General features: G+C 37.2%; 2 protein-coding genes across 6 annotated transcripts; one reads left to right on the top strand and one right to left on the bottom strand.

The window, feature by feature from the left end:
• The first annotated feature begins 1,509 nt into the window (after positions 1-1,509).
• Positions 1,510-3,683, top strand: LOC105045678 (uncharacterized). Of its 2 annotated transcripts, XR_832103.4 has the most exons (2): positions 1,510-2,785; positions 2,991-3,683. XR_832103.4 is itself a non-coding variant. In XM_010924041.4 (1 exon), the coding sequence occupies exon 1, from the start codon at positions 1,853-1,855 to the stop codon at positions 2,477-2,479; it is 627 nt and encodes a 208-aa protein (XP_010922343.1). In that variant the 5' UTR covers positions 1,510-1,852; the 3' UTR covers positions 2,480-2,878. The 2 variants fall into 2 exon arrangements, 1 of the variants encoding a protein (XP_010922343.1); XM_010924041.4 differs by lacking the exon at positions 2,991-3,683 and having other exon boundaries at positions 1,510-2,878.
• A 996-nt stretch (positions 3,684-4,679) lies between these two features.
• On the bottom strand, positions 4,680-10,792 carry LOC105045679 (very-long-chain enoyl-CoA reductase). Of its 4 annotated transcripts, none has more exons than XM_010924042.4 (4): positions 8,518-10,792; positions 8,207-8,246; positions 5,344-5,489; positions 4,680-4,947 (listed from the first exon to the last, which is right to left on the bottom strand). In XM_010924042.4, exons 1-4 carry the CDS (start codon positions 8,584-8,586, stop codon positions 4,924-4,926), a joined length of 279 nt encoding a protein of 92 aa, XP_010922344.1. In that variant the 5' UTR covers positions 8,587-10,792; the 3' UTR covers positions 4,680-4,923. The 4 variants fall into 4 exon arrangements, 2 of the variants coding, with proteins under 2 accessions (XP_010922344.1, XP_010922345.1); XM_010924043.2 differs by having other exon boundaries at positions 8,392-8,530; XR_832104.4 differs by lacking the exon at positions 5,344-5,489 and having other exon boundaries at positions 8,518-10,452.
• Between the last annotated feature and the right edge of the window lie 243 nt (positions 10,793-11,035).

Raw genomic sequence — 11,035 nt, 5'->3', positions numbered from 1 at the left:
ACCTTTCGAGCGAGCAAGTGAAAGATGCAGTATACTTGGCTTATGATGCTAGGATTTATCTATTTTCATTCAATTATTATCAGGTAAAGTTGCTGTGTCGTAGAAATTTGGCTACTTAAATGTGCCAAGAAACTTTAGCTAAGCTTTAAAGCGACATCTAAACTAATTAAAGGCGGTTGTGGAGATTAACATCATAAAAGGAGAAATTCTATGTTGGACCAAATCCGCCGTCACTTTATTTTCTCTCATCTTTAATTTCATCCTAAGTCAACGATAGATCTAGGTCACCTAATAATTTCTCCGAAGATAGATGCTAGCTAAATTCAACATTCCAAATTTGTCATTTTAATGAAAATAGTTGGATGCAACACTTGGTATATATTTGGTATATATCACATGCTAACGATTAAGATTCACAAGATATAATGGAACATCCATCATGCAAACCAGGTGTAGATAAAGTGCCGAGACATTGAGAGGTATTGAAACATGCCAATTGGATATATAATATATGTATAATATATATATATATATATATATATACATATACACCCACCAATGTGTCCTCACCGACCGTTGATGGGCGACGATATCTTGTGGGCTATTTGACACAAAAGCTGGTGTAGGATATGGTCCCTCAGCGGCAAAGCACGTGCATCAATTCATCGGAGGTAACAAGAAGGACCAAAAAAAAGCCAAAGGTTTAAGCCAGTGCTTTCAGAAATCCTTCTCCTCCGGCGAAGGATCCAATGCTCTCTCTCTCTCTCTCTCTCCGAGAACAGATCAACAGATCCTTAAACGCCTCTCTCTCTCTCTCTCTCCCTCCCTCCGCAACTGTCCCACATCCTTCTGCCAAAGTCTGTCGTCATCCATCAATTTCAGCAGCACCGATCATAGCAAGAAAAGGACCCAACACCATACAATAAAGAGAAATGAAGCAATTTTTAACCAAGACCTTCTCCTTTTATCATTTTCATAGCTAAAACAGAAATGGAGATCATTGTTGCTTATTAGATCCGATTTAAACTAACAACATCCACAAACAAATTACTAGCATTGTAATGATATCTGTTTGCCATTCCTCATAACGGCAAAAAAAAAAAAAAGAAAAAAGAAAAAAAAGAACAACAGTATTAAAAAGATTGCACTATTATTTTCTTAAATTGTTTTTATCAAATAAAAAAATTATGAAAAATATTTATTTAAGTTTAAACTTATCATTTCATTCAAATGAATAATAATAATATTATCAGATAATAATGATCGATCATTATAATGGAACAACAATTAAATGACAATTTTTACTTGAATTCTATTACATGAAGCCTCCAGTTTAAACATAATAATAATTACATCCGTTACTTTAAAGCTCATCCACAAATTACAACTCTTTTAGATTAAACACCGCTAAGCCAACACTCCTCCGCGGATAACCTTATCCCAAAGAGCGAGTCTTTTGACCTAATAAAACCGTTTCCCTTGTAACCCTTCGGCCCCTCGAAGCATTAGAGAGCCCCACGCAAACCGCCGGAGAATAGAACTCCGTAAATTAAGCCACCTCACCTCCTTCTGTGTTACCGCTATTATAACACCATATACCCACAGAGAGGCACAGAGAGAGAGAGAGAGAGAGAGAGAGAGGAGAGAGGATGACAAACTTGTAGGTGGGTGAGGCAACTGGCAAGCTTTTCTGCCTGCCTTCTTCTTCTTATTGTTCTTCACTTGTCGCTTCCTCTGTATGCTTGTGCCTTGTGACCTCTCTTTCTAACTCTACCTTCTCTATTTTCTTCTCTGAGCAACTCTCTCCTCTTTCTCCTTCCCTCCTTTCCATTACAGTGCTATCTATATATCCATGTACTCCGAGTTTGGTCAGCCTTTCTCTCCAAGCATGTCCACGGTACAGCTATTTGCGTCCGAAAAGGATCCCAATCCCCTCCAGATAGACTCCCCTTCAAACTCCAAGTTGGAATTCACGCAAACCTCTCAGATTCCATCTCTAGAAGTAGAGAAAGATAATAACAGGAGAGAAGTAAAGATGGAAGCCAAAGGAGAAGAGAGTAGCCCCACCCTTCTTCCTCCTTCCTCCTCTTCTTCTTGTTCCCCTGAGGAGGTTGGAGTCAAAGATGAGAAAGAAGAGAGGAAGAAAGATCCAAGTGGTAACTCTGTGGAGGTTGGAGTACTGGAAGAAGAGAAAGAGACGGATCAAGGTAAGGATGTTATTAGAGATGATGGTGGTGATGATGATGGTTACCACACGCCTTCCTCTCCGAGGCATAGAATTCCGGAGGCTCGGGTGTGCCCGCCGGCACCGAAGAAGCCGGTGCATTTGCTGTACATGAAGAGGAAGGTGAGGGCCGGTCAGGTTCGACGACGGGCCGATGATATAGAGAGTGAGATTGGTTCTTTCTGGGGTGCGGAGCTTGATGATGCTGGCCCAAGGACTAAGAAGGCTAGGGGAGAAGCTACCAATGACCAATGATGCTATTGGTGCATCCATAAGCTATTTTTATATAAATATATATTATATATATTATATAAAAATACATGATTTTTCTCCTTTTTATATGATTATGTTTTTTCAGGATCTTTCAAATCCACCTGAGTTCATAAAAGAATTTTCTTTTCTTTTTTCAAATTATTACGTTTTCCTTTTTCTTTTTCTTTTTTTTTTTTTTTTTTTGGTTGAAGTTGTATTTGGCTGGCTTTGTTGAGGTCGAGAAGAGCAAGACGAGGTAAATTGTAGCTTTCGAAGGTGTGGGAGAGTACCGACCAAGGAAAGTATTAAGTATGTGTGGTTATTTTCTACTTCAGTGCACAAGGTGTTCTTTCCTTGTCATGAAGCTTTTATGCGTCTCTTATTGCAGATATTTCTCTTTCATATCTGTGTCCTTGCCCTTCTTTTGTGTATTGAATTGGATGGACTGTGGTCTAAAGTGAGCAAATGCTTGGCTTTTCTTTTCTTACTATTTCATGTGATTCCCTTGTACCAGGTTAGACCAGAAGAAGGCTTATTGCTAAATGGATTTCTAAGCGATTCAAATAGAGTAAATTGGTTGCAAGTTCTCCGCTTCATATTCACAAAAGGAAAAGTTGGCATCTTAGCCTTTTGAATAGGTTGGTTGCTACTTTAGATGTTTTGGTGAAAACAATGTCATGATATACTAATGTGGTACTGCTGAAAGGAGGAGAAAAGGATATCCTTTGTTGACTTGGATGGGAACATTGCTCTTCTGCTTTACCAATTTATGGATTTGATATGGGGCATTTGCTTTTGTTTTCTTCTTTTAATAGTGTTGTTTGGGGATCGAGGGAACTTCTTTTGGGTTTCCAGAATCATGGAAGCCCTCCAAGGAGAATAAATGATGCAATTATGCCTCGGTTACTATAGTGTTCTCCTAGCTGGAAATGAAAGGTTACAGTATAAGAAATTTGTCTTGGAAACCGTATCCCGAATATAAGATATGAAGCATGTTTCCGTGGGAAGGCTCTGAAAATTTCGAGTATCCAAGCATCAAGTATTGAAATGTAAATGAATTACAAATGTCAAATTCTAACATAATTCCATACTATACATTGTTAAAACAGAGATCCAGTTATAAAAATCACACTTATTTATACTGGTTGGAAGCTTTCAGAGAAGAGGTGATGAAGGAGAGAAAAAGAAGTCGTGTGAGATATGATGACAAAAATATTTCAATACCAGTGACAGATTTAGAAAGGAAGAAATGGCTAGCCAGGATTCACATAGAGTAAAATCCCAATTGGTAGGATAAGACTTATTATTTCTATTCTTCATATCATTTGGTCTTTTAAATGGTCCGTCATGTAAATTGTTTCTGTGACTTGGTCAGTGAATCATTTGAGATTAGAAACTTCTGCAGACAGGAAACATAATGATAGTAAAAAACAGTGGGCACATTTTGATCAGTAATGCTTTATATTTAAGATGTTTCCCTGTACTTATAACCAGATCCTTCAAATTTTAGGATGGATTAGCTCAATTATTGGGAAAAGATGGGAGATTAAACAAATGAAGCAGTATGTTTGTTTACGCAAAGCAAACTTGCTGAAAGTAATAACTTGGTTTGTGGACCCCAAATAAATCTCAAAGCTTGTCCCTACAGACCATGGCACAGAGTTGGCCATCTGATGTGGAGAATGGAGACATGAAACCTGGATACTGAATAAATAATCTGCGGTATGATGAGCAAATAGGTTTTAAAACTAAAGGCACGCCCACCAAATCTGAAGTAAAATAGGACTTTACCTATGTAGAGCAACAAGAAGCTGCCATCCAAATTCCAAACACTGATGAACACTGCAATTCTTGTTGCTCTGATCAAACTATGGCTGCGAGGTTAAGTATTGCCCCACTGAATTCAAGGTAAACGAGAAAAGAGAAAAAAGATCACTCCACAAAGGGAACGGAAAAGCTTTCATTTTTTCGGAAGTGAAACAAAAATTTGCATGGCAGGAAGGCAGGAAAACACTCAGGTTTTAAGGTAGACGATACTTGTTTTAATATCCACAGCTTCATTTAAGCGGAAGATTCAGCGAGTGAAAAAACAACCACAACCGAGTAATTGACGAGACCTGTGACCAACCATGTCTTGGTGTCTGGATTTGGTTGAACATACATAACTTTGAAATTAAAAAAAAGAAAAGTGAGAAGAGGTACCTTGGATAAAATAAGTTAAACAATGAACTTAGCAGAGTACCATGCACTCCACAAGCAATTATGCTCATTTAACTTTTTTGGTGACTCAAACAGATACAGTGGTCTACAGCTCTACAATCTACTAAATTTCGCAGACATGGTTCGACTTGGATTGTTAGGATCTTGAGAACAGAGAAACCAACCAAGAGGACTGTTACTTATTAGAGAAATGGAGGAAGTATCATCCACTGCCGAGGATATTTAGGTCATCCTTCTTTCCCATCAAATATCTGCAGAAAAAAGTGTGCGAGTAATTAAAAAGTGCAGTAGTATGCATCAGCCACTTCACTATCAGGTTCATCAGTAATATTGAAGAACCATTGATTAAAAATAAGCAAATATTTTTTGCTTTATTAAAGACAAAAGAAAACGATAATGGGCCATATAGAAGCAATGCCTAGTATCTAGTTCATCAGAATATGAAAAGAATGTTAGAGAGGAAAGGGTAAGCGTAGCAAACAACCAAATAAAGGCATGAGATGCACCAGATGAAAAAAATGATACTATGGTACATGCATGCGAGGAAGCAAAGAGAACTACTAGTTTACACCACAACAACCACCCCCTCCCCACCCAAACAAAAAAAAAAAAGAGAGAGGAGAGAGAGAGGGATGATCTCTATCGACCTTTTTCAGCCTGTGGTGCTTCGCAAGGTCCCAGTTAGTCATAATGAGAGCAGCCACCACAAGGAACACATAACCTGCTACTGTCTGTGTAGCAATGTTGAAACCAAGCCACTGATAGATCTCTGCCGCGTAGTTTGCACAAGTCACTATGTTGAACAAAAAACCATGAGGAATTTGATAACCACCACTGCCATCAGTGCTTCCAATGTTTCTCAACAGGAGATGGCAATAAAAGTTTGAAACTTGCCAGATCAACCCAAAGCAAAACCCTATCTTCATTTGCAAATCACTAACAGGTGCATAGAAGGAATGATTGGCATAGTATGCAATATACGAGCCAAAAGTACAATAAGAGGTGCAGTTCCTGAATACATGGGAGAGAGGTGAAGTAGCATGGCTGAATCTGTGGACAAAGAACGTCTCCATGAAATGCTTGATGTAGTGAAAGCACCAATAGTACATGGCATAGGTCTGGACTCAATGAATGATGCGTTCACCCTTGTAACCAAAATACTTGCACATTGGGAAGTAGTAAAAGGTAGAGTAGATAATCAAAGGGCCAAAATATTCCCAGAAGAAAAGAGTGCCGTATGAGACCTGCATGCCTAAATCGTTGAATACCACAATCAAACGTTTTGCAGTTCCATCACAATATTCGGTAAGCCTTTTCTTTGGATTGAGGATGATAGGTTTCCCCTGGGTTCCAGGTGGCATAGGTGGGGTAAGATGCTGTCTAGAAGGATAGTATTTTTTGGCCATAATCCATGCAAAGAAAGGTCAGGTTTCGGTAGCAAGTCTACAAGCCAGAGAAAACATGGATATCTACAAGCAATATCAAGCTGAAAGCAATTGATACATGAACGACCCTGGCTTGAGTAACAACTACAAATCAAGTATAAAATATGGATGCCTGCAATGGTCTTTAGATTTAAAAACAGGAAGCTTGGAAAAGAAAGATATGAGATATGGGTAAAATTTGTCAAATTAAAAAGGTGAAATTTAAACTAAAGAAGTGCAAATGGAGAATTTTGGGGTTTGGGGGGAGGTGGGGAGGAAAAACATGAGCCAAAAGTTATTTTATAATAGAAGAAGCAGGATCTTTAGTTCCTTTTGTATTTTCTTTTTCCAATAGTAGAAATGCAAACATTTAAATAAAGTGTAGTATAAATAATATTTATGGTGCATGTGTATGGGTTTCATGGAATCATTGGTGTACTAAGAGATTTCTCCAGTCAAAAGGAGATGCATTATCAAGGTAAAATTATAAAAGATAAATTTACTTGAAATCAATGTTTTAAATCTTGTTGGACAGGGCTGTCCGAGTTTTTCCATAGAATGGGACACACCACCGTCCTGTCCCGTCCCATCCCAACACGAAACAGCAAATGTTCCAAGACGTCCCAATCGGGATGCTAGGATGTTAGCGGAACGGTCCTGTCCCAACACATGGAATGGTACCCCATCTTGATGTCCTACTAGGATCTGAATCTTTGCTTGAAATATACATAAAAATGGGGGTCACAGTGCGACAATTTGGATGCATTTCATCTGTCTGAATGAACACTTGAGGAAAAATTAGGGATAAACATCAACATAAAGATGTCAACCTCTCTTTGCATTTAAACACAATCAACGAGCTATATTTTATGTTTATCCAAAAGCAAGATGCCCAACTTGAGTCATCCTTATACGTATGAAAGCAATACAAGATAGTTTTGAAGAACTCAATATGATCAGTCATGATTTGACAATTTGACACCAGTTTAAAACAAGAGATGATATCCCAGAAATAGTACAGAAATGCTGTAGCTTAATCCTAACCTAAAACCATATGAACATAAGCAACACACAGCAATCAATACAAGTTTAAGGGCAACAGTCAGATGGAACACAGGCAAACCAAATGACAAGCTTGGGTGGGACCTAGAACGAATGAATCAGGTAGAGTTCATCAAAGGAGTATGTGCCATGATGAAATCACATGACATAAAAGGAATGAGATAGGTTCACCTAAAAATGATGTGCCTTGCAGAAGTTTGGAGCATGGATCAACTATTAATTTGGGAAAGCTAACAATAATCCATAAACACAGAATAAATATAATTTGAAGTTTGGAGTACATATTGAACCAGATAGAATCACAAGCATGAAGATTACATAGTCTGCCTGGTACAGCAGCTTAGTTACCTTTTTGCATGTTTATCTACACAGTTTTATCCCTAAGACTAGAAGCTCCACAGGGAACATCTTATGGCTATCAATCACGAGTGACAAGTCAGATCATTCTCAGGACTTGATCTCAGATATGAGTAAGAAATTAATAGTTTACTGATAAATTAGTAAATTATGCAGAAAAAGTTAAAATCATAGTGAATATTAAATATAGATTTTGTCTAAATGAACTACCACAAAACATTCATATCAATAAGCAGTCATATCTTGTGATCTCTATCTGCATATAGCATGGTGGGTTTGCGACATCAGAAACAATTGGAACAAGAAAATTTTGAATTGTTTCAAGAGTGCTTCAAATATCATGTTAAATTTCAAATAAGAATGTCACGCAGTCCATGTGAGGAAGCTGCTTTGGATGTCCCTCTTTTATACCAATTCCCACACCCTTTTGAGGATCTCTTCTATCTAGGATAAGACATAATTTCATCAATTTTCTCAAAGTGACACATTTCATGTCGTTCACTACATTTTATTAAAATAAGGATAATAAACAAAGCTTCACATGATAAACGAAAACAAAATCAATTATAAAGAATCACGAACGAAAATAACAGCTTCAATCTCAATCATGATTATATAATACAATTCAGACAGAGAGAGAGCATCAGAAATCCTTCCCATCACTTACTTCGCGCATGAATGGCATCCTGTAGATCGCTCACGGTGGCCTGCAAACACACCAAAGAACAATTTTAAGCCAGCAAACTCATCAAGAAACGCAGTACAACAGTCCCAAAATAGGATTTTTATCGCATTCATCTACAAATAAATTTCAGATCCATAGCGTAATTTCAACAAGCGAAATGAACTCACTTTGCAGACTAACATAAAACAATAAGAACCCAAACTTTGACTAATCGAAGGCAGACGGAAACCCAACATAGGTCATAAAGTCGAAACTTTTCTTCAAAACAAAGAGAGAAAAAGCTAGGGGCACACCGAATCCTGGAGCTCGATCACGCCCTTGATGACTGGTCTGCCGCTCCGAGACACAACGGTCATCTTCATCGTGCCCGAGGGTCCGGATCCAAATCCACTGCGGCCAAAGAAGGAAGAAGAAGAGAGAAAGGGAGGCAAGGACTGGGTGCAGAGACCACGCGACCCATCTCTCTGGTATTTATTCCAATCGCTCTCGGACTCGGTGGTCTCAAGGGAGTAATGACTTCCGGTTGGAAGTAGGAGAGCTAATCCAGCACACGGGCCGTTTAAAGGCCACCTCTCTTCCTCTTTCTCTAACAATCTCCTCCATAGCAAGCACTTAGCAATCACTTAATAATTAGTTGAGAAAGAATTTATGGGAGATTGGGAGAGGGAAGGACCCTAGCAGCAGTGTGGCAAGTAAACACATGGCTGTTTGATGGACTCCACTCTGGAGGATCCAATGCATGTATTTACTAACAGCTAATATCTACTTCTGGGTAGCCAACCTACAAAACAGGTAACTAAAATATCTCATTCGTTTTTTCTTCTTAGATTGGAGAAGAATTGAATAGTTTTGAAGTAATTTTCACCATGAGGAAGGTGAGGTGCCTTGAGGTTTGACTGGTCAATAAATTAAAGCTAGAATCCAAGATAGCTTTTATGGAAGTCTAACATATGTTATGCTTGTTTGCTTGCACTTTTTACAGCTAATTTGAAGAATATTTATGTGGATTAAAGATGTTTTCTGCAATGTTCTAGTAAGTCCATACCTCAACTCGCTCTCCTGAATCACAACATTAGCCACAACCTGTTCTTTTTAATGTCAAACGTAGGCTTAGGTAACATTAGGTGGAATATAGATTGATGTGCAGAAGAGACATAAGCATGCATACATGAGGTAAATTAGGAAATAGAATTCTCTATAATAGCCTTTTTGAGGTGCAATTAGGATACAAATGGATCACCAATTTATCAAAGGCAGCCAAATAAGGCTTCATGCCATGGTGCATGAATGGACCGGCAACACTCATGGACCAATGCAGTACATGGTGGCGCTATGGTGTAAAGTACCAACCCTTGCGTATATGGCACCGGAGTCAAATGCTACGGTTGGATCCTGAAATATTTTCAAATTTCATAGGTCCCCCCTATAGAAAAATCTCGGTCACAATCATCTCAATTAATATAAATCAAGGGACCAAGATATATGCGCGCAAAATAGTTTCAACCTTCAACCAACATTTTCCAATCTTTTTTATACTTTCCTTAAATCGTTACTCTAACTAGTAAAATCTCAAAATTAATGTCTTAAAATATTTGTCAATCTAAATCTGCCATCGTAGAAGAAATTTCAAACTGCTAATCTCAGATGATCTCAACCTATCAAAATTGCTCTCAAAACATGTTTGATTGGAAGAAGTTGGAACTCTAAAATTAGAATAAAAATGAGTGATTCTATTCCACCCATTTGGTTACCAAAAATGCCATTGCTATTTTGATTCCGAAAAAAATAAAGAAATTACTACATTCTCTCAAAACCTAATCCCTACTCCACCAATATTCAAATTCCATTTCCATTATAATCGTGAACCAAAAGCACCCTGGCTTCCTCTCAGTCCGTAATGTCGCGGCACCTTTTGTTTCCTCAAACAGCCCCCACGTCTCCGTTTACTTTTTGTCAATAGGCTGTTGGGGGTGAGATTGAGCTGCTGTTTTTACTTTCTTTAATAAGGCTTTTTCTCCTCTCTCTCTTACCAAAAAAGAAAAGACAACCACCGTATGAGATCCATCACAAGAGCGTATCAACATTTCCAAAACAATATGTCCTGAACAGACTGGCTAGGTCTTCTTTTGAGGCATTAGATGATAAGATGAATGCCAATTTTATTGATCAGACTAGAGATGTAAATAGATTAAATTGAATTGAATTATACCTAAATTCAATTCAAATTCAAAATATTTTAAACTTAAAAATCTGACTCCAAAATCAAACCAAATACTCTATTGATCCAATCCAATCTGAAAAATTCAAATTAAATTGGACTAGATTTTTAAACTTTTGCGTACATTAGACTACAATGTGAATTATAATTCAAAATTAAATTATATAAATTCAAAACATATACTATTTATAGATATTCCACAATATCGTCCTACATCTAACAACTAATATTATAATAACAATAGATAAAAAATCAAAAACATAAATTTCAATATCAAATATCTCTAAGAGTCATGCTATAATAACATCATATCAAAAACATAAATTCTAAAAACTACAAACTACATCGTCAAAATATAATAAATCCCAAAAAACTAAACTTGAAACACACGCATACATACACATACATAGATATGCATACATACATACACACACATACATAGATACACGCACAGATGCATACATACATACATACATAACATATATATATATATATATATATATATATATATATATATATATATATATATATATATATATATATATATATATATATATATGTGTGTGTGTAAAATTCAAAAATCCAAATTAAAA

The sequence above is a fragment of the Elaeis guineensis genome, chromosome 5, assembly GCF_000442705.2.
Source record: "Elaeis guineensis isolate ETL-2024a chromosome 5, EG11, whole genome shotgun sequence".
Taxonomy (NCBI): Eukaryota; Viridiplantae; Streptophyta; class Magnoliopsida; order Arecales; family Arecaceae; genus Elaeis; species Elaeis guineensis.
The sequence above is the reverse complement of the archived record's forward strand: the minus strand, read 5'-3'. Positions and strand labels throughout refer to the sequence as shown.